Here is a 23,206-nt window from a genome sequence, read left to right on the forward strand (position 1 = left end):
GTGTGCTCTGAAAAACAGGGCTCTGGCTGCATGGTGACAGTGCCCCATGGCTGCAGAGAGATCAATTTTTAAATGATTGTATAGGAGATATTGAGACAATTTTGCTTTTGTTTCTCTAGTTATTATTTTTTAAATTACTGGTCAAGAGAAGTGTCAGAGGCCCAATTCATCATTGTGGGCATAGCTAAATGGTAATGTATTGAAAGTGTAAGTTAACATTGTGAAGTGTTTTGTCAGTATAGACTGACTTGAGATTACTTCTCATATGTGCTTGAGAGCACATGCAGAATATTGATGCTTTTACTGTGTTAAAGATACATAAATTTTATTTTCATTTTTCCTCTTGCTCTTTAGGTTTTGTCCAACACTGATTCTCCTCCTGACTGTGAGCTGGAGCCTACAATGAAACACAATTTTGCTTTTGATAACATGGGCTATGAGGAGAGCTTTGAAACTGTGCCCTCTCCATCTTCCCAAGAACACACTGTGGCAGTCAACATTGTGGGAATGACTTGCCAATCTTGTGTGCAGTCAATAGAAGGCCAAATTTCCAAGGTGAAGGGCATTGTGAGTATTAAAGTCTCCCTTGAACAGAACAATGCTGTAATAAAGTATCTGCAGTCGGAAATAAGTCCTGAACAGATTTGCCAGGAAATTCAGGACATGGGCTTTGATGCCAACATAGCAGGAGAGGGGTTGACAACAGCAACTGTAAATTTGTCATGCTTGAGAGAAGCAGTAGTTAAGCTTCGGGTAGAAGGCATGACGTGCCAATCCTGTGCCACCAACATTGAAGGAAAGATTAGGAAACTGCATGGTGTGGCGAAAATCAAGGTGTCACTTGGTAACCAGGAAGCAATTATTACTTACTATCCTTACATCATACAGCCTGACGACCTCAAGAGCCATATCAGTAACCTGGGGTATGACTGCACCATTAAAAGTAAATCAGCCCCTTTGAAGCTGGGTGTCCTTGATCTCGGGCGCCTGCAGAATGCAAACCCCAAGGAGACACCAGCAAGTCTGAAGAGTGATGGGGTGGATCCACCGGTTGCCAAGATGAGTGGCACAGCTACCGTGGCTGTACAGATAGAAGGCATGCACTGCAAGTCCTGTGTCAGAAACATTGAAGAAAATATATCAGATCTTCCTGGCATACAAAGTATTAAAGTGTCTTTGGAGCATAAACATGCTGTGGTACAGTACAGCCCAAATTTAATTACCCTGTCAGCTTTGCAGCAAGCTATTGAATCCCTTCCATCTGGAAACTTTAAAGTGTATCTCCTTAATGGTTCAGAAGTTAATAAGGGAGCTTCTCCACCACCTGCTTTGCTATGCGATCTCTTCAGAGAGCTGCTGCACAACACGACATGCACAGCTGTTATTAGGATTGATGGCATGACCTGCAATTCCTGTGTACAGTCCATAGAAGGGACCATATCACAGAGACAAGGAGTGCAATGTATAGCAGTTTCTCTATCTGACAGAACTGGGACCATACATTATGAGCCTGCTGTCACTACTGGAGAAGAGTTAAGAGCTGCCATAGAAGACATGGGGTTTGATGCTTCTGTGCTGACAGGTAACAGTGTTTTTTTTTCTCCCCAAGCTGGGCCATGCAACACCTGCATTGAGACTCTTCTGGAGACAAACTCTTAGAACATCACATCTTTTCTAAGGGACTGGCCTGATCTGGCCTTAGCAAGGGAGATATCGGCTGTGAAGCACCTTATTTGAGCCCTTAATAACTGCACTAGTGGCTGGAAGAGTTGAGTTACTTTATGAAGCCAAAAGGTTTGGAAGTTTGTACAAGGTCTTTCAAATAGCTGATCCCTTACCCACTGAAGTAGGTTTCCTCTTATGTTTACAGGCTGCTGTAAGTAGACCTATCAAACCAAATGTTTTCATACTAAAACCTGCAATCTTAATGAAATTTCTTTCATTTAAAACCACATTTTACCTAGCTAAAATATCTTTTTAGTGTCCTAATCCTTTGACCTTTATTTATTGAGTATTTTTACTAGCCCTACTTTACTAAGGCTTACTTTAGGCAAGGTAAGTTTGTACATTTTGTGCATGTGCTCAGTGTTTAAGAAGTTGCTGTGGTGCACAATCTCCTCTTTAGTGAATTTTAAAAGTGGCAATATTTGTCTGCTTCAGCTGAACAGATTTGCTTTGAGATACTGATGTAATTTACCTGTAATGAATTAGTTTGATCCCAATAGACCACATCCTATTAGCTTTTCTTATGAGTCCAGTCCCTCTGAATCTGTGGAACTCCTACAGATGAGGAGGATCCCATATGTGGCGTTTAATTATTATTTTTTTGGTTTATAATCTGTTGGTGGGAGACCTCCTAATCTGTCTGTGGAAAAGGAGGGGATTCCCTGTGTTTAATGTGTGTAGAAGCAACTCTTGCTCCTTTACACAGGCCTCTGCCCAAGGGAGGCAGTTTGTGAATACATCTGGAGCTGTTGGGTGTCTGTTCAGTAGCTGGTAAAGAACAAAAATGGTTGCAACAGACCTGTATGTGTGGAGGTCTTCTGGGTGCTGCAAATCCTTCTGCTACTTGTTTTGCAGTACTTGCAGTGTAAGTATTGTGCCATAAAGAGAAAGCAGTTGAGAAACTTGTCCTTTTCCTTTTTTGAGATGAAGTGCTATGAGTCCTGCATGGATGACAACAAGGACAGAATGGATGTGAGGCTGGTCTGTGTTCTCTGTGCTGGATAAGGACCCTCTAGATACCAACATATCTTTATTGAGTGGAGGTAGCTGTCAGGTCTAGGCATTGAAAATGGAGGGAATAATTTGCCATCTGAAAGCGGAAAACCAGTTCTGTAATGTTGAATGGTCATGCAAGTAGTACTGGTGAATGTATATTGTTATATGCGTAGTAACAGTCTATATTATTTCCATTAAGAGACCAAGATTACCATGTCACCTTTCAAACAACTAAGAGACTTTACATGATTGATAAATGTGACCTGCTTGTAGTTTTACGTCATCTGATCACACTGTAAATAGTGTTTGTTCAGTTTATTGTTCATTTATTCAAGATACTGCTGCCGGAGAACATAAGCACCAGCCTGATGCCAGCAGTGCTGCCATGCAGCCTCGAGCTTTAGAGACTCTTCGCCAAGGCTGTGCCTCGGATACTCTTCCAGACAGTCCACACCTTGATGGGCCAAACCAACCCAGTGAAGTGACAGCTGAAAAGTGTTTTTTACAAATCACAGGCATGACCTGTGCATCGTGCGTGTCTACCATTGAAAGAAATTTGCAGAAGGAGGACGGTAATAAATTTAAGATTCCTATAATGAGTCTATAAGGGACTACAGGATGGAAAAAGTATTTTATGCAGTTAATGGAAGAGGCTGTGGTATAGCATCTGGAAGTTAAATAGGCTTAATGCTCTTTCTTAGTGCTAATGTAACTAAACTACATCACTGTTTAACTATCCTACCGCACTGGTGGACAAACCCAATGGACATACTTGTATTGTAACAGTAAGTTGTTGTAATGTGATCAAAATATCAAATAAGGCTCAAGACAAAAACCAGAGAAATGGTTCTCATTTAGTTTTCAAGGAGTTATTGCTTTACAGAGCAATCCATCTCTTCCAGAGTGTTGAGAGCTCTGCCACCTCTGTGATGTGAAACTTGCCCTTCAGGGCACATTTGCACAAGCGGGTACAAACCAATGCATGGGTCCAGTGCCTGGGTAATTATATTAGCTTAGGCACAGGAAAGCTTATTAGGTTAGAAGTCTGCAGGCTGGGACTGCCTTTCCTCTGGACATACAGAAGATGAACAGACGAGCCTCAGCAATGCCTGATTTAATTTGTGTAGGCATGCCTTTGAAGGGTTTTGCTTATTGATTCCTGTGCCCTCAGTCTCCCAGTGATGGTCTCACTGCCTTGATTTAAAAATCCAATAAACCATTAGCACTTCAGAACAATAGTTTTGCTTGTGATTTTTGTTTTGCTTTTTAATTCTAAATGTTGATTTCCGTCATTGTATTTATTTTAAAAAATAATAATTTAAAAAAAAAACCCAAAGGGAAAAACAATAAAAAGCCTAGCATTATGCTATTAGGTTTGTTTTGGGCTTTTGAAACTTAGAGAGTCCAGGGTAGAGCTTGCAGCAATGAGTGCAAAAATTGCTTCTGAACACCCTTTTGGTCTCGCTAGATCATAGTAAAACTCACCTCCTTCCCTGTGTAACTTTTGTGGTTCCTCTCATTGGTAAAAGGAACCCAAGTGTAGCTGGATCTCAGTAAAAACCTTGCTGCTGTGACTGGGGAGCAATACTAGAAGGAAGCAGAGGGAAATCATTAGGCTTATTACATCTCTAAGTTGTTACAGCCCTCATTGACATTCACTTGTAATACTTTATTTTCTTCCCCTCAAAGGATCTACATTATCTAATATTTTTTATTACTGCCACTGCAGGAATTGTTTCAGTGTTGGTAGCACTGATGGCAGGTAAAGCAGAGATAAAATACAAGCCAGAATTCATACAGCCTCTTGAAATAGCACAGCTGATCCGGAATTTGGGTTTTGAAGCTACCGTCATAGAAGATCATGCAGAAACAGAAGGAAATGTGGAGCTTCTTGTAAGTCATGTGTAGTTGAAATTATATGTTGGTTTTTGAAAAGTTACATCTGGAAGAGTAATTTTCTTGCAAAGGCTTTTGTTTAAGGAGTTGTGGCTTTAGCAGGTCAGCTCTCGCTGGTGACACTGTTTTTTCTTAATTGCTGAAAAGACAAAATCAATTTGTCTTAGAAGAACCTGTCCAGGGACACTGAAATAAAAAGTGATAGTCGTATGTACAGAACAGACTTTTCTTAGCAAGGAAAAAAATGAAACAGAACTTTTCTGTGAAGGCACTTCAGTCAACAGGATAGGCTGAACAACTGAGAATGTATCACCAAACAACATGATGATAATGCCTGGGGCTTTGTGATTGATTCCTGAGAACTTTGGGTAAAATTAGTAAATTGATTATGTGAAGGACAGATTCTTCAAAAGTCTGTTTTTATTCTCTGACATATACCTACTACAAGACAGATAACAACAGTCTACAGTTGTGCTAATAGATCAGAAGCTCGGAACATGCCTTACTGAAGCCATAGGAAAATTCAAGTAAGCGAGATGAAGTTACACGTGCAGAGTTTGACTTCCACAATGGAACAGATGGAACTATATTAGCTATACTGTTACAGTTAATACAGTATACGAATGCTGCTGTGCAAATATATAGCTGTGACTGTAACTGTTGGTTACAGAATTTTATAATAAATGTGGATTGATACGTTCTCAGCTTTGTTTCATTTAAGATAGCTTGCTGGGGCCTTGGGTAAGTACAAGCAGAGCTTGAATAGTCATTAGTACCTTTGTGACATGGGGAGGCCTTGTCTCAAATTGAGCCACAAATACTGGGTGAACGTGGAGGACTGCTAACTGCACCTAAATTTGTCTTTTCTTTAGATTACAGGGATGACTTGTGCTTCTTGTGTTCACAATATTGAATCTAAACTCATGAGAACAAATGGCATATTCTATGCCTCAGTTGCACTTGCTACTTGCAAAGCTCACATCCAGTTTGATCCTGAAATTATTGGACCTCGAGATATTATAAAAATAATTGAGGTACGCTTTAGAAATTTTTAATGTATGAACAACTACAAGGTGAAATTAAGAAGGAAATAAAGCAGCTGATATTTGAGAGGTTGCAGATGACATGGTTACTGCCATATGTTTTTGTGCTCTTGTGGTGAAGCTGCTGTACTCCACAGTACTGCATAGTCTCCCAGGTTGTTACTCTAAAAACTACAAAAAGAAACCTTTTTTGTCTGTAATTCGTTCTTTGCAGTTCTGTGTGTAGAATCATGTGTCTCTGATTTCCAGTCATTTCAGTGGATTGTTGATACTTCAGAAAAAAATACTAGTTTCTCTTGCCAGTGAAAGAGGCTGTAAAAGAAGTTGTGAAATAGCTCGTGCCACAGGTATTACACATCTCTTTCTACACTGGCATTTATTCCCACATCAATTCAGAGAAGAACTTTTTAAACTGAAAGACCTTGTGATACAGCCACTAAAGAAAAAAAATCCTGGCTTACCAGTAACCACACAGATCACAAAATCTGTCGTTGTCATGGCCCAGGTGTGGACAAAACTTTTTCTTTCTCTGCCCCACCAGAAGGGAAGAGACCGTACGGTAGGAGGTGCACTCAGTGAGTAGTCAGGAGGACAGCAGAGACTGCCTTTCATGTTTTAGAGTATTTACTCAAAAGAAAGCTCCTAGACCACAGAATTGAGGCAGCAGCAGTGATTTACATGTTAACTAGTAGACTGTTGAGGCTGGCAGAGTAGTTCTGTAAAGTGCATCTTGACACAGGAGCATCTCATGATACCAATCTGAAGTTTAAATGTAATGTGCTTGAGAGTGTGCTTTGGGTTTTTTGCAGTTTGGGTTTTTTTGGTTTTTTTTTTTTTTTTTTTTTTTTTTTGTGGTGGGGGTGGAGGCGGTTCTACTGCAGTAACTCTCTGAAGTGTCAGTCAAAACTGTCTTTTTGCCTATATTTGTTTCTGGGATGCTTTGCTCTGCAGTTTGTTGTTTTACAGATTTAAACTGATTCTAGCCACTTTGAATTTCAACTTCAGCTGTATCTACTGAACTGTAGTGTTAAGGAGATGCTCGCAAGGTTGACTAGCCCAGTGGCTTGTACATTTTTGCCTTCCTTTGTCGTATTTCCCATCTCTCATACTTATTCCAGTGGAGATGGAAGGGCATAAATTTCCCTTGAGGAAGGCAGAAGAACTCCATCTGTCAGTGGGAGCTGCCTGTGTCTAAGAAACTCAGAACACTTACTGCATCTATACGCTGTGTCCGTGTATAGGTAGCAGAAATCCTTTGCAGTCCACGTTTTGAGTACTGTCTGAAATATCCTCTTATGTTGTCAGGATCTAAAAATAAATAAGAAGCTGGCATTTATTCAATATGGAACTGTGTCCTTTTCTGACATTTCTTCTAAAAGTACTATAATTTAAATATAAGTAATATGGTTAGTTTAATCAAAACTAACTCATCTTCCCTCCCCTTGCAATAAAAAGGAAATTGGCTTTCATGCTTCCGTGGCTAGAAGAGTTCCAAATGCACATAACCTGGATCATAAAAAGGAAATACAGCAGTAAGTATTTCTCTTTCTCTATGACTAATGAACATGTATAGATCATCTCTTGTAACTCACCTCCCCTCTACTCTTCCCAGTTATTTTAGCTTATCCTTGTGTAAAGCATATTTAATTTTACGATTTGCCATTTGATTCAAGTACTTTTATTACTTTCATTGCTTCAGTTTTTAACTGATGGAAGTCTGTACAGTTAAACATGTATAGACACAGAAACTGTCCTGAAGTGTTGGATCTTTCCCAAATATCCTGAAGCTGTGTGTTAGTACAGTACTAATACACCAAGCTCTGTACTGCAAGAACACTGTTTGGCCTGGGTACTGTGAGGGGTGCGTGACAACCAGGGATTTACAGCTTCTACTTTTCAGGTGGAGGAAATCTTTCTTGTGCAGCCTACTGTTTGGTATCCCTGTCTTAATCCTAATGATTTATATGCTAATACCTGATGGTGGGCACCATGGGTCTATGGCGCTGGAACAGAACCTCATTCCTGGATTATCTATTTTAAATCTTCTCTTCTTTGTCCTGTGCACTTTTGTTCAGGTATGTCCACAGTACTTCCTAGGGGTTTGCTTTCTATTCATCTCCCATTTATGTAATCTGATGTGATAACGACAGGAGACTGGAAAGGTTTAGTGGATAAGGCCTGCCCTCTCGTCTGTACTGCCTGCACAGAATGAAGTGGTACTTTTCTGCAAGTTATCCATTCTGTAATTGCTACAGCACTTACTCCTGCCAAAGTTGCACCAGATAGTTTTCTAAGTGGGGAAGGTATTGTTAACATTAAGAAATACCTGATCAGCTGCAAACTAATTGAGTAACTATAGGTAAATCCCTTTACCTTCTGTGCCGTGTTTACTTTGCATTGCTGAGGAAAAGAATGATATTTAGCTGGCAGGGTTGTTTTGAGAATGAGGAAGGGCAAGAGAGAGGATGACAATGGAGTCAGCCTCCTAGTAGACCACTCCACTGAAGTTGTATCAATATAAAAATTGCATGGGACAGCAATGCCTTCCCTTATCTACTATATGTTTGTAATTCTACTATATTGTATAATGTATTCTCTGCTCTCACTGCTGTGATCTTAATACAAGTCTATCCATGCTTACACCAACAGTTTCTTGGTGGATGGTATTTTTATGTACAAGCTTACAAATCACTGAAGCACAAGACAGCCAATATGGATGTGCTCATCGTACTGGCCACAACGATTGCTTATGTGTATTCGTGTGTGATCCTGATGGTAGCGATAATTGAAAAGGCAGAGAAAAGCCCTGTCACTTTCTTTGACACTCCTCCAATGCTGTTTGTATTCATTGCCCTTGGGAGATGGCTGGAACACATAGCAAAGGTAACATATCTTCACATTAAGTATTGTGCATTAATGATGAGAATAGAATAAAACTATTCAGAGGAATTTTGAGCCAGATGTTTCTGATCTGTGTAGTAGCCTGGGATATGGTCATTTAGAGCTCAGGGATCATTGTGTTAAGTAAACATCAGCATTTATATATGTCAGTATGTCTTAAATATTTTTCTCTGTTTCTTAGAGTAAGACCTCGGAAGCTCTTGCTAAACTTATATCTCTTCAAGCCACAGAAGCCACTGTGGTAACTCTTGGACCTGACCACTCTATCGTCAGGTATATATTTCTGAACCAAAACCCCTTCAGCCTGCCTGGGTGAACAGACCAGGCTTGATGCAGTCAATGTGAAAGCATTATTATTGTTTTGAAGGTGATGGTGTAAATAATCTGTCTTTTATCCTTGTGACTTTTGCAGGGAGGAGCAGGTAGCTGTTGAACTGGTTCAAAGGGGTGATATTGTAAAGGTTGTTCCTGGTGGAAAGTTCCCAGTGGATGGAAAGGTCATTGAAGGCAGTTCTATGGCAGATGAGTCTCTCATTACTGGTAACTTCCCTTACACTTATGCAAAGAAGTGACATCTAGAACACTTTCTCACAAGAAAAGAGAGCAGACCCTACTGAATAACCTCCTGCCTTAAAGGACACTGCCTGACCTTTATGAGCTTGAATCCAAATCCTGTGTTTGCAGACACCCTAAAAAGCTGAAGAATTTCAACTCTTTGGTCACTTTTACTAATGCACTGATGTGATGGGCAGAGTCTAAACAGTGTTATCTTTATTCCAGAGATCTGGTGGGAGTTTTCCGTGAAATGTATTTATAGACATGGTACCTTCTCAGAAATAACTCCTAAAGGGCAATGGGGAAATGTTGGTGAGATGTTGGCATATGTATTCATGGGCGTCAGACAGGGCTTCTAACAGGGATCAGCCAGTGAGCAAGGAAAGGGAAAGAAAGCCTCATGGCTTGATGCTCATTAAGGGTCACGGGACTTTTTAATAGCTTCTGTAATTTTAATTTTGTTTTGTAAATATAATAAGGATATACTTTATCATACTATTCTTATAAATAAGGTAAAGGATATAAAAACTGTACGTTGTCGTTGGCTTGCTTGTTTTAGTTATGTATTTACTTTGCTTGGAGAACAGGGACACCTTAATTTAAGAGAACCAGTCATTATCACTAACCCTAAAAGTAGATAAAATAAAGATTTTGTAGAGCCAGTATTCTTGAAGAAGCAGTGTGAGAACAGGAGATTTGCCAAAGAGACAAATTTTTGGGTCTTTGAAAACTGAGGGTGGTGGAAATGGACACAGATTGCTCAACCTTCCATGGCTATGCAAAGTATTAATTGGAAAAATTCCTAGCAATTGCAAACCATTTGGTTCTGGCCCTTTTGAGGGATAGCATACTGGAGGGTTAGGACTAAGGAAACAGCATTTGCTTGTAATCTAAACCTAGAAAAAGTTTTACAGAAGTATGACACCACTTATATGTGTCTTTACTAGCCAGAGGTATAAAATATGTGATTTCTTGTCATTATTGCTTAGCATGCTGATTTTGGTAGCATACAATGAGCTGTGTGCTAATGGAGTATGTTCACTGTTATTAGGAGTATTGGCTCATTTATTCTTGCCTTTTCTTTCTAGGGGAAGCTATGCCAGTCACTAAAAAGCCTGGGAGCACAGTGATTGCTGGTTCTATAAATGCACATGGCTCGGTTCTTGTTGATGCAACTCATGTTGGTAATGATACCACCCTGGCACAAATCGTGAAATTGGTGGAAGAAGCTCAAATGTCAAAGGTAGAAAAGAAATAGAAAGGAAAACCTTATTCACAAATTTTAAATAAATAAGAAAAAGATTCTATGTTTTCATATATTTACTTGTTCAGAAAGCTGTGTTTTTCCAGACTTCAAAAAAGAATCAGATAGAGACTATTAGATATTTTCATGAACTTTACATGTTTATGTGTTTTGATCATAAAAATGCAAATTCTTGTTTTTCTTTTTTATAGGCACCCATACAGCAACTGGCAGATAAGTTTAGTGGATATTTTGTTCCATTTATCATCATCATTTCAACAGTGACATTGATAGTATGGATCACAATTGGTTTTATAAATTTTGATGTTATTCAAAAATATTTTCCCGTAAGTAATTTCATTAAGAGCTAGATTTTAGTGTTAGGATATCTTCCAGTGTAATTAACATGCCTTCTGTGTGTAGGGTTTGATGTTGCAACCTGGCAAATACTTCTGTACAATGTGGTGTTTTCTACGTAAAGCAGATAATTACACTTACTGAAATCTATCTGCAGGTATAAATCTACCTTTGCATTTACCCCTTAGATCTGCATGAGGTTCCTACAAGCTGAAATTACTGGCAGTCTTTCTGAAATAAACATGATCTATAGCTGCACGGCAAGGAGCTGAGCCATTCCTATCATGCCTGAAATTTTTTTTGACATCCTTGTTCCTGATGGCACATAGTGGGTTTGGCTTTAGAAAGAAGATGAGCTTCTGTTATCTTTAGGATGTGTATTTGCTGTGATCAGCAACTCTGGGGATCGGTGTACCTGGAAACAGGGTTTTCCTTTGCTAAGCTACTTTCCTAAGAAATGCCAGCAAGTTATATTGTCGTCTGGGAGCCTGAGAGCAGAATCAAGCATATGTGTGCTAGCAAAAAAGCCAGAAAATACTGCCATGAACAATTCATAACATTGACCTTTCTCTACCACTGCAGTAACAATGATAGATTGCTTTCCTATACTGGAGGTTTCCAGGTAAATGTGTTTTTTTTAAATGATTATGATTGATTGTACATCTATGTTACCTTCTATCAGCAATCATACATCTTTCTTTCTTTTTTTTCCCCCTCTCTTCCCTCTTCTTGCAGAATCAGAACAAACACGTGTCAAAAGCTGAACTAATACTGAGGTTTGCATTTCAAACCTCAATCACTGTGCTGAGCATTGCATGCCCCTGTTCTTTAGGCTTGGCTACCCCCACAGCTGTGATGGTGGGCACAGGAGTTGCTGCACAGAATGGTATTCTCATCAAAGGTGGAAAACCGCTGGAAATGGCACACAAGGTTAATAGTTCATTCTGTACTTTTGTAGCTTACCCAGCTATTGCTACATGAAATATAATTTCCCAGGAAATCCTGCTGACCCAGAGAAAGACTGCAGAATGTTTGTTGTTTGGGTTTTTTTCGATTGGTTTCTGCTCATTAAAGTAAAGAAGACAGATCTGACCTTCTTTCTTCAAAGCAGTCACAGCGAAGTGTTGAGAGCCAACAGTTCTGCAATCTCATGCCAACAAGGCTGCTAATCTGCATGACCTCAGAGGTTTCTGACTTTGTGCACTCTCTTTACCTCTTCTGCAAATGAGCCCAATAATCCAGTGTCTTACTTTTTTCCCCAGAGGGCTGTTGTGAAATGTATGTTGTTCTAGTTTAAAATGTAGGATGTAAGAGAAAAACAAAATTATTTGAAGTTGGTTTAGTGTATAGAAAAAAAGATGGGAGGCAGAAAAAACTCTTCAAAGACATGAAGCTGATGAAAAGAGGAAGAAGATATTGAAGGAGGAGGAGGTTTGACATGTCCACAGCCAGTGAAAAGAACGAGTTTAAACCATGTGATGGTAGACTGGGTTAGATTTATGCAGAACATTTTAAGTGAAAAGGATGGTAAGAATACATTAATCAGGCAGATAATTCTTGTTCTTACTGGAAACTATAAAGCATAGACCATAAGTTTTTCCAAGGCTCTGCAAAAAAAAACAAAAAAGGACTGCTCATTAGTGTCAGGACTTTTTACCTTTTGACTCTAAGCAAGGCTAGGGTCAGGGCTTGGAAAATTATGTGACTTGTTGGATTCTGAAAGGTTGGTGGGCTGGAATAGCTGAAAACGGAAATAGCACCTACTTTGTTGAGTTTTTTGCTTCTTGTGTTTCTCTGTGCTGTTTTTGCTTCTTTGGGTTTCAGTGTATGTGGTGCTGTTTTATTTGGTTCCTTCCTGATTCCTCAAGACCCATTGGGCTAGCTAACAAGTGATCACTGAATTTGGTGAACAGCATGATGTTGATTTCGGTTAGGTTGTTATTTCTGGAACTTGTTACAGCTTCTTGCACTCTTTCTACCTGCTCTATCACCAAATAACTTCCTGAGTCCTCTTTCGTCAGTGCTATAGTTAATTGTTTAGAACATCATTCATAAAAGCCCTCCTTGCAACATATACCATGTGATTAAGGTGCCATTACATGAATCCTGCATGTGAATACATATATGCACACACAAAGGACAGCACAAGTCCTGCAATGACTCTTGTCTGAGATCCTAATAGAGGTACAGTATGATGTTGTAGCATCAGTGAAATTATTATATGGGGAATGAGTAAAAAATGTAAGGAGACTTACTGTAGAGGTAGTTCAAGGTACATACAGGAATCCCTACTTTTGTAGGTTTATTCTGTCTTGGTGTGGATGTAGTCAACTGATTATTAAGGTCTTGCCTGTATTTATGTGCCTAAAGCATATGAGCATCCCTATGCTCACCGGACTAAGGCAGTAACTCTGGTTTATTTCTTGCAGATAAAGACTGTGATGTTTGATAAAACTGGGACCATCACCTGTGGAGTTCCTAAAGTCATGAGGGTGCTTTTGCTGGGAGACATGGATGTGCTCTCTCTGAAGAAGGTACTGGCAGTGGTTGGCACTGCAGAAGCCAGCAGCGAGCATCCTTTAGGAGTGGCAGTCACTAGATATTGCAAAGAGGTATGTGACCTTTCTGTTTCATCTAAGGCCTGAAGGGATTTGTGTAAACACAGCAATGTTGTATTAAAGGAGCAAGTTCCAGAGGGACAGGCCTGCCTGAAAAGTAACAGCCTGGAAACCTGGCAGATTTTATGATGGTGCATCTTAATCTGGACAATACCAGAATGCATATTTGAAGCTTTGCTTTTCTGGTAACTCTGTGGAGTTCTCAAGCAAGGTCTTACAACGTTTTTCCTGAACTAGTGGGAAAATAAGGATTGTGGAATATGTGCAGGAGGAATATTTATGCTCAAAATAGCATTGTGAAGCAAATGTATGTGGTGACATTTCATACGTTACCTGACCATAGTCACTTCTATTAGTCACTTGCTTATCTGAATAGATTAGGCAAAAAGCTTTAAAACCTGAATATTAAACTGTGATATTTGTGAATTTCACAAATGAATTAATAGACTAGTCAAGTCTTTACAAATTCTGCAAATCCTCAAAGGTCATTTATATATTGCATGTGTTCCTCAAATGTTTCAGGAAGAATGAAAGCACAAATAGTAACCAAAATAGGAAGCCTGGTTTAGATAAATAATTTCTTTCTGCTAAGACATGTCACTAATTGATTTATGGAATAATTAATTGGCAGGAATATATCAAACTTATTAGTGATAGATCTTTCAGTGGTAAAATGTAGAAGTTAGTATATAAATTTAGAAGGGAAAAGAGAGTATGGGTAATGATTCAGTTGTCTCTCTTGTATTTTACATTTTTTGTTTTCAAATTTGTCTTAGTTCCTCAACACTTCTGTAGTCATCCCATGCACCAGTTATTACTGGATTATGGCTGATACGAATTGCAATGCTATACTGTTTCGTAGTATTCTTACCACTTGCCTTATCATCCCTGTGTTGTAAGAAGGGCACTGAAAGGTACATGTAATTCCAACTTCCAGAGACAACCCAGAATAACTTGTTTCTAAACGCATATTTTCTCAATTTTTTTTGTAACTCATAGGGTGCTGGTAATCCCTTTTCTCATCTTGAAGGTACTCACTGGCTTCTGTCTCTAACACAACAGAAAGACACAGTTTCCTTATCATTCAGCCAGGTCACTCCAGGAATTAGACACGGTTTTTTACTGTACTTCTGCATATATGTAAAAGATCAGAACCCCCACAGTCAGTTATCTGTGAGGTTAATTAGAAGTTGCATCTTTTCAGAAGCTGTATGGCTTATTGTTAAGAGTGTTTCTGTTTAGTTCCTAGTCTTGTCTGACCTTATGAACCACCAGTATAACTGCTTCATCTTTGAACTACCAGGAAAAGCTGTCCTTTATGGTTTGCTGGTGCTAGGGCTGAGACTTGGATGTAATCTGTATGGCTGCCCCTTTCCAGAAAATCTACACCACAGCACATCCAGAACATCCTTATTTTTATTTCTGTGCTGTTGATACTCCATGCTGCTTTTCCATCAGTCAGTCATTGTCAAGAGGAGGAATGAGGCCTCTTTTCAGAAGGAGTTATCTAATATTTGTACCCTACATGGGCAGCACACACTGATGATGAACTCTGGTTATATCCACAGGAGCTGGGCACTCAGAGCCTGGGATACTGCACTGACTTCCAGGCAGTCCCAGGCTGTGGCATCAGCTGCAAAGTCGGAGGTGTTGAGGCTGTCCTGGGCACGGCCAAGGAGGGTCTCGAGCTGGATGCTAACAGGAGCAGGGACAGCAGTGCTCCTCTGGGAGATGACACGCTGATCACTCTCTCCGAACCACATGGTATGTCTGCCCCCCGACACAACTGCCAATTGCAATGTGAGGGCTAATGAATCAAAATCCTATTGCACAAGGAACAACAGGAGGGCGGATTTATGGCAGGAGGAGGCAAAGAACATGAGAGACAAAAATGTGCCTTAACAAAAATTGAAGCTCTGTCTTTCCTCTACTCTCAATCTCTTTGCAATTCAGAAACCTAAATAAGAATTTAGATGCTACAGTGATGGGTAATCAAAGAGTCCATACACTACATAGGCAATAAGGCATACCCAGCAATGTTCCTTTTGGATAGAAGAATGGTCCAGCAGAGAGCAAACTTTGCCAATTAGCATTATCTTCCCATTTAGAGAGCATTTAACATATGTCATCTTACAGCTACTTTTTATATCCTACCCTTTAGTTCCATATTAACTTGAACTTTTTGTTTTCTGTTCATATATCTCTCAAGGCACTTAATTTTTTAAAAAAACATCTTTTCAGCAGATGCACAATAAAGTGTGTTATATCTACAAACTGAGTTTCAGTGCCTGATGTTTTTGATTAGGCCAATACATTTGCTTTTGTTTCAAGCTCAGTGGAAGACACTTTGCTCTTTTGTAGTGTAGGAGAGAAATAAAAGGTATTTAAAGCCTTCCTTAAGAAGCTCATCAGTTTTCTTCAGAAGGCTGTGGCTCTACTGACCTTTTTGAGAAAGCTGTTAGAAGAATGAAAAAAAATAAGAACTTTAATCTTCAGAACTGTGCTATTTGTGAACGGTGTTAATGTAATATTTTCTCACCTGCTTCATACAGCTCTTGTGAAGTTGGACTGAATTCATAATGAGATGCTGTACATACTGCTTCATTGTTTGTTAGAACAAAACTACTTTTTTCTTACCAGAAGTAGCCTTTATATTTTAAAGAAGTCATTAGTTGTGAGAACAAAGCAACGTGGTATTTATGAAATGTGCATAATGCATTTATCTAGAAAAACAATGCCAACTGGCAAAGGCAAATACAGGCAAATACTTCGATTAAGTTCATGACGCAGTTCTGTGTATGAACAGGCACAAATTGAGTCTTGAAGGAGAAAAGTTTTATAAGGCTGTCTTCAGGTAGTGCCTATGCGTTTGTGTTTGGCCATGGCAGCAGCACTTCAACAAGGCTAATTGTTTGTGTCTTGGGTGTGACCATTGCCAGCCCGGAACGCAAAAATAAAAAAACTAGGAAAACCTCTTCAGAATATTTTTCTATAGCTAATGCAGCCTGATGTTGTCATCCTCAAACATCGCTGGCTTGTGTTCACTATTTTTGAGTTGTTCATTTTTCTTTTTCTCTGTGCACAAAGGTCCATCAGCTTCTCACACGTACGCAGTGTTGATTGGAAATCGTGAGTGGATGCGACGCAATGGCCTGCATATTGCAAATGATGTAAATGATGCAATGACGGACCATGAAATGAAAGGACAGACTGCCATACTAGTGGCTATAGATGGTAACTGCTGTTCTTCGGAGTAACTTAATAAATGTCGGTTGATCCTACCATGGAATGGATAAAAACAAGCTCTGGAGCAATTGATCAGTGGCTTAGTGTCAAGAAACTACTAATCTTTTAGTGCAGAACCGCTTGTGTTCTTAAAAGAAGCTTTCACCTCAGAACAGTGTTTATAAGATTTTGTTGGGTAGATTTTAATTTAAGTATTAATTTCTGAACCTCCTGTTGTGTAGGACTATTGTTCAGAAAAGCAGTGCCAGTGCAGTGCCGTGTCCCATCCTGACTTTACATCACTTAAGGATCACAGGCCAACCAATTGGATCACTGATTTCAAAACATTTCATGAATAAACATAATGATTCATTAGATCATTCAAGTATAATACATTTGACTAAATTGGTTTTGCCAAAGGGGTTCTGTTCTGTGCTACTCAGAAAAAGACCCCAGACAATGCCTTAGTAAGAGAAACTGCTGTAATGGTGAGCCATTGACAGTGCATCTGTGATCTTGAAATGGGGCCTCTGGTTCAATTGCTGAATAAATATTCTTGGTGCTCCTACTGAGCAATTTTGAGAGGCATTTGCATGTCTCAGACTGGGCTTCATCAGCAGTCCAGCAAAATCAAGTGCTCTTAGCATGGAAATAAGGGCTCTGAGGTACAGCTGGTGTTCCTGTCGTTGCTAGTGATAACAAATAGAGATACAGAGGTCCAAAGCCTACTTAAGTCCTTACTTTTGAAAGGTAACCTGCAACGATAAACCAATGGGAGATTTTTGTAAGTTACATGAAGGAAACGTGGATGCAGCTTTGAGTCAATGTGTTAGAAGGCAAGAGCAACACTGCCGTATGAAAGTACTTAATTATAAGAGATCCAACCCTGAAAGATTAGAGGACATAAAACCAGATACCCTTTATGCTTCCTCCTGGAGGAGTGGCTTCAGCATCTGACGTGGGCACAATTCCCAAAACTTTCTCTGCCTCACTATCATATTTGTCTGTACCATAAAACCTAGAAGTCAGGCATGTTCAAAAGCTACTCTCCTCTTCTCCCCTTCCTCCTGGTCCCTAAATATCAAAGGTGGTTTTTGTTCAATCTGAAACAGATAAATAAGAAAAGTTTGTGTGTGTGTAAGAAGGAGACCAAAACTTAGGTCAATATTACCCAGAATGTGTTATTTCACAAGCCACCACGGTGTGAGGGAAGGGAAGTCCTGTTCTCTTGCTGCCATTGTGCCTCCCACAGCTCTCTCTAACAGAGGACTTTTCTTTGTGCAGGCGTATTGTGTGGAATGATTGCAATAGCAGACACTGTAAAGCAGGAGGCAGCCCTTGCTGTGCACACACTGAAAAACATGGGAATAGATGTGGTGCTGATAACGGGGGACAACAGAAAAACTGCAAAAGCCATTGCTACGCAGGTATCTGCTTCTTTGCATTTCAAAAAAAAATACATGATGAGGTTCTAAAATTCTGCTTACCCCCGTGAATTTGGAGCAGGACCTCAGAGTTTCCCTGGATACATTAAATGAAGACCAACTTTTCTTGAATTGGACTGAAAATGAGGTCAGGTCCTGCGGCATATTAAAGGCCAGTGGCTACATTAAGATCCCACTGAAGACATGCAGTCAGTATGTCTCCAGATGTACAGAGTTTCTTTCAGTAATTAATCCATTGCTGAACTGAAGCCTCCTGCTTCCTTTCACTGAAGGGCAGTTGTGTTTGATTAGTGATGAAGGAAAGTTCCTTTAAGGTCCAGTCCTGTTCCCAATAAGATAAGTGGGAATTTGTCATTATCTTTAAGGATAAGATAGTAATAACAATAAGAATTACTGTTAAGAAGCATAGGAGTCTAAAAGATGTTGGGTTTAAATGAGATTTCCTTGATCTCAAACTGTAAATGTTGCTCCAAAGCCAAAGCCAGCTTCTCACTCCACCATGCTACATTTCCACCCTCTTCATTTTCATTCCTACATCGATCTACTTCTAATCTACTATGTGCCACCTCACTTTCCTCAGGTATCCCTCCACACAGCTACCTCAGCTAGCACTGTGGTACGCATGTTCTCGAATGTTGTGAGGTCTGTTTTGTTTGTCAGTGTGATGCTTTAATCCTTCTCCTATTTTGTTTCACACTTTTGCTTTTGTGTTCAATTGTGGGAAAGTGTTTTCCCACCCAACTTTGTTAAGAGAAGAAGTCTTTCAGAAACGAGCTTCAATTTATTGTTCAGGGCACTTCAAACAAGCTTAGTCTGTGCCAACCTACATTTTAATTGAATTTTTGGCACTTGCTTCCTTTCCAATGGAAAAACGGTAAGCCGGTCCTAAAAACTTCTAAAAATGTTACTTTTTGAAAGGTTAAAAGAGAGCTTCGACCTTGTGTAGTGAAGAGCTGATCTCTCCCTGGTGAGGCAGCCAAACCAGGGGCATTTTCCCAGCGCTCTTTAGTACACCCACCTGTTTTTCAACTACAGCACTAGAGCCATTGGTAGCAACTCCATATTAGTTGAGATGTGGATGAGTAGAAGCATTTAGCCAGCCATCTGCTTTATTTTCATAGTCTCCCAGAGACTCGCACATACTTGTCGTTCTGTGTTTCCCCTAGTGTAACTGCTTGATCATACGTGGTTCCTGTGTTGCATTTCACTGAAACATTTTTTGCTGCATCAAGCAGCATGGTTAGCTGAAAACTGGCTCTTTTTACCATCAAACCTTTGTTGCCAGGGCAGCAGAGCTTCAGAAGCCCTGCAGGGCATGTTGCTAAGGGCAGAGCATGGTTTTCTAGCATCTCTGCAATAAAGATGGAGGGGGCTGTAATCAGTTCCTTTCTTATGCCAAAGGTGTGTTGCTGTTCAGCTTTCTGTGTAGCTTCCAAGTGTTTCTTCCACTGGAATCAGTTTGGTTGATCTTCCTTTGTTTCCTCTTCTCCCAGAACAGCAAATGGCTCTTCCTTTCAGCATGAAGCATATCACCAACCAGGGTGTATTTCTTTCTTTGTACATAGGTTGGCATCAAAAAAGTCTTTGCTGAGGTTCTTCCTTCTCACAAGGTCGCAAAGATCCAGGAGCTCCAAAATGGGAGGAGGAAGGTTGCGATGGTTGGTGATGGAGTCAATGATTCCCCTGCACTAGCCAGGGCCGATATTGGAATTGCAATTGGAACGGGCACCGATGTTGCCATTGAAGCAGCAGATGTTGTTCTTATCCGAGTGAGCATTAGTTTTGATCTGTCCTCTTTTATCACAGACACTCCTCTTTTTGGCTTGATATTCTGAAGGCTGCATGTGGAAAACTTTCGATGCTCTTCTGTCTTGCAGAATGACTTGCTGGATGTGGTTGCCAGTATTCACTTATCTAAGAGAACAGTTCGAAGAATACGAATAAATCTGATTCTTGCCTTAATTTATAATCTGCTTGGAATACCTATAGCAGCAGGTATGTGACTGCCGAGCTCAGCTTGTCAAAGACAGCAGCACAATTGAGCTCTGTGGTGTCTCTCACAGGATTTCCTGCTCAAGGAACCAAAGAGAAGTTCCTAGAGTATTTAAAACTTGTCAGAAGGAAGACAAAATAAATATGGTATTTTTTGCATGTTGTAGAAAAAAATTGTTCCCCAAATTTTAAACTCTTAGGAATAAGTCCTTATATGATGAAATTAAAACCATGCTCTTATTTCACATAGCAGTACTTGGGGATTAGTTTCTCTATATTCAAACCCAGCTCCAGAGAAACCTTCCCAGTTCTGGGTGCTCCCTCTTTTATTCACCCTAAATCACTTGTTTTTGCTGCTGCTACTTGCATTCTCTCTGCTTCTGTCAGACATCTTCTCATGCTCCAAATTCCTTCTTAAATCTTACTTCAAGCATTCCTCTTTTTCTTTTTGAGTAACTTCTCCCTCCTTTGCCTGGACTACTGCCTTGTCTTTCTGTTGCTTTTGCTTTGTTTCATATGTACAGAATAGCTGGAAGGGACAAATAGTCTCACCTTGGGCCACAGTCTTGTAGCCGAGTTGGTGCAAAAGTCATCCCTTGCAACAAAGGGACATATTTAAAAATAAGTGAGCAAATATATATCAATCTAATTGTGTTTATGGAGGTTTTAACAAGTCACATTGTAGAACTACCAATCTGTTGTATAATATACAGGGATGGGCTGCTCTGGCTGATATCCATATGCTGTTTTGCTAGGTGTGTTCATGCCTGTTGGCCTCGTGCTTCAGCCTTGGATGGGATCAGCTGCAATGGCAGCTTCTTCTGTGTCTGTCGTGCTGTCTTCTCTGCAGCTGAAATGGCAAGTTGTCTTCTACTAAGCCATTGGGGAACCGTAGGCAGCACTGTGAGACGTTACTTTGGGCTTTGTATATCTAAAAGTACCTCACAGTGCTTTAGCTTGGGGTTGTTCTGTCTAATCCTTGGCTCCAAAAGAGACAGGTGTCACTGCTATGAACACACCTGGACTAAGACCATACTGAGCATTCTTAACAAGCAGCTAAAAGCGTGACTGGATGCCACCTGGGCACCTGTGTTGGAGATCTAGTTCGATACCAAGTGAGGTAATGATCTGCACTGGTTTTGCTGTGAATATCAAGTGAACAAATAATTCAAAAGGCAGTTCTTCATAATGTAGCAGTAGATGTTTTTTAAAAGATTTGTACTTGATTTTATTTTTTTATCTCTTTAATTTACCCGGAGAGAAACTGAGAAGCAGTGTATTTATACTTTGGCACCTTGCTACAGATGAAGTATCTTGCTCTATTTTTTTTTGGAAGTGAACCATTTCTGAACTATTAACAAGATTTTAAAAATTCTATTAATTTTTTGTGCTACACTGTTGGGTGCCCTTTTTGGGTGCAGTTACAATGGACCTGTTTTTAACAGCATTGTGAGCAAATTTCTTTCAAAAATAAGACTTTTATGGTGTCTGAAATTAATCCAAGCCTTCAAATATTTCTACTGCAGCTGGAGTCTTCTGTAGCATGTAGTGTAGTATAGTGTATTATAGTACAGTATAATATAAACTAATATAGGAAATCTGTTGCTGCATCATGATTCTGATCCTGCAAATGTTCAGTGAGACCACAGTCTAAAAGAAAAGCTACGTATGTGCTCATGTCTGTTTGCAGAATCAGGCCTACCACTACAGGATTTTAATCCTAAAAACTTTCTGTGTGTAACTATCCAAAGATGAGAAATTTCTATAAGAGGATTCCTTTATTCTCTAATTCCTTTGAATTTGTGGCGGTTGCATTAAGTACTGAACACTATTGTGGTTAGATATTGAGAACCCCCCAAAACATATTTGGCTTCAGATTTATGGAACCTGTATTACAGTGTACTCTGTAGGACAATAATTTTTCTTGAAGCTTCACATCAGCTGAACAGAACTTCAGATTCCCAAAAAGACAACAATACATATAGGTGAAGAAGCGCGCGCATACTTGCCATTGCTAGGCTTTTTTTGACCTCGAATGCATTGAATCAGAAAGTGATTTTTGGGTCATTCCCCTGCAATTGTCTGCTACGAACCCTTTCATAATTCAGCTAACTCAATTTTTCTTAAAGAACTTCACTTTGAAAGTCCCTCTCTTTTACTATTGAAATGTTTTAATGGTATGTGACCAGTACTCTTTGACATTAACATTGCATCTGAAGTACAGGTAACATTGTTAGCAGAAGTTTCTGATTCGTTCTAATGCCAAAGTTGCTTCTGCACATTGACCTCTTGGTACTATACATCTTTTCTCTTTCTCTTCTTAGTTATAAGAAGCCAGCCACAGAAAGTTATGAAGCACAAGCTCAAGGCCGCATGAAGCCACTTACCCCTTCCCAAATCAGTGTTCATATTGGAATGGATGATAGGAGGAGGGGTTCATCCAGACAGGCTCCTTGGGATCAGATTAGCCAAGTGTCTCTCTCTCCCTTGACTTCAGAGAAGCTGCCGAGATGTAACGGTTTTGTTGAGGAAGAAGGGGACAAGTGGTCATTGCTCATGAATGGAGGAGATGAAGAACAGTACATCTGAAGTACTGTACTCCCAGTAAACAGGAAACGTTCCTTCTCACCAGTGATGGGAGGGACGAAGTTATGTCATCAAGAGCTTCAAGGTTGTAAGTGAAGTCATTCCTTTAGCTCACAAAACAACTCCAACTCAGTTTGATGTTGGGTTGTATGGATTGTGGTTTTTTTTTCAGGTCACAAGTTATTTCTAGTCACGGAAAGAATCTATGGTTCTATAATGAAGTGGCTACTTTGCACACAGCAATTATTTGTAAAAATATAATTTTCAGAGTCTAAAAGAGTTTCTTTCTTCTGAATTGTTTACTGGGCACCAAATTTCATACTTTTTGCTCTTTCTAACTTTATTATTTCAAGAGACACATATTAATTTCTGTGTCCAAGTGAAAATATCCGTGGCATAAGCAAGTCAGTGGTCAGAAGTTGTACTTTTACACAGAATCCTAACTACTCACATCACTGGGAGAGCACTTTGTATTTAGGATTCATGTGTGTCTCCTTGGACCAAAAATGCTTCAGTGTTTCACTGACGCTCTGAAAGGTCTCTTTCAAAGATTTTCACTTGCTTTCAGGTATCGCATCCTTTTGATGCACATTTCCATTGCTAAACTTGTTCTGTTATTCCTGC

At 39.7% G+C, this 23,206-nt stretch overlaps 1 protein-coding gene across 1 annotated transcript; it reads left to right on the top strand.

Annotated features, from left to right (window-relative positions):
• The first annotated feature begins 399 nt into the window (after positions 1–399).
• ATP7B (ATPase, Cu++ transporting, beta polypeptide) lies at positions 400–22,855 on the top strand. Its single transcript, XM_010083064.1, has 20 exons — positions 400–1,588; positions 3,057–3,293; positions 4,451–4,614; positions 5,490–5,651; positions 7,116–7,192; positions 7,561–7,735; positions 8,310–8,543; positions 8,743–8,834; positions 8,974–9,101; positions 10,205–10,359; positions 10,572–10,706; positions 11,452–11,646; positions 13,146–13,328; positions 14,903–15,050; positions 16,431–16,568; positions 17,844–17,986; positions 19,570–19,773; positions 19,882–19,999; positions 20,752–20,854; positions 22,321–22,855. Exons 1-20 carry the CDS (start codon positions 403–405, stop codon positions 22,583–22,585), a joined length of 4,242 nt encoding a protein of 1,413 aa, XP_010081366.1. The 5' UTR covers positions 400–402; the 3' UTR covers positions 22,586–22,855.
• The last annotated feature ends 351 nt before the right edge of the window (positions 22,856–23,206 follow it).

Source organism: Pterocles gutturalis, unplaced genomic scaffold (assembly GCF_000699245.1).
Source record: "Pterocles gutturalis isolate BGI_N339 unplaced genomic scaffold, ASM69924v1 scaffold17825, whole genome shotgun sequence".
Lineage (NCBI taxonomy): Eukaryota > Metazoa > Chordata > Aves > Pterocliformes > Pteroclidae > Pterocles > Pterocles gutturalis.

Excerpts from the sequence above, each read along its gene's own strand:
- ATP7B (XM_010083064.1), top strand. The coding sequence starts at position 403 with ATGAAACACAATTTTGCTTTTGATAACATGGGCTATGAGGAGAGCTTT. Across the intron at positions 1,589-3,056 it reads TTCTGTGCTGACAGGTAACA|ATACTGCTGCCGGAGAACAT; the intron begins GTGTTTTTTTTT and ends CATTTATTCAAG. Across the intron at positions 19,774-19,881 it reads CAGATGTTGTTCTTATCCGA|AATGACTTGCTGGATGTGGT; the intron begins GTGAGCATTAGT and ends TCTGTCTTGCAG.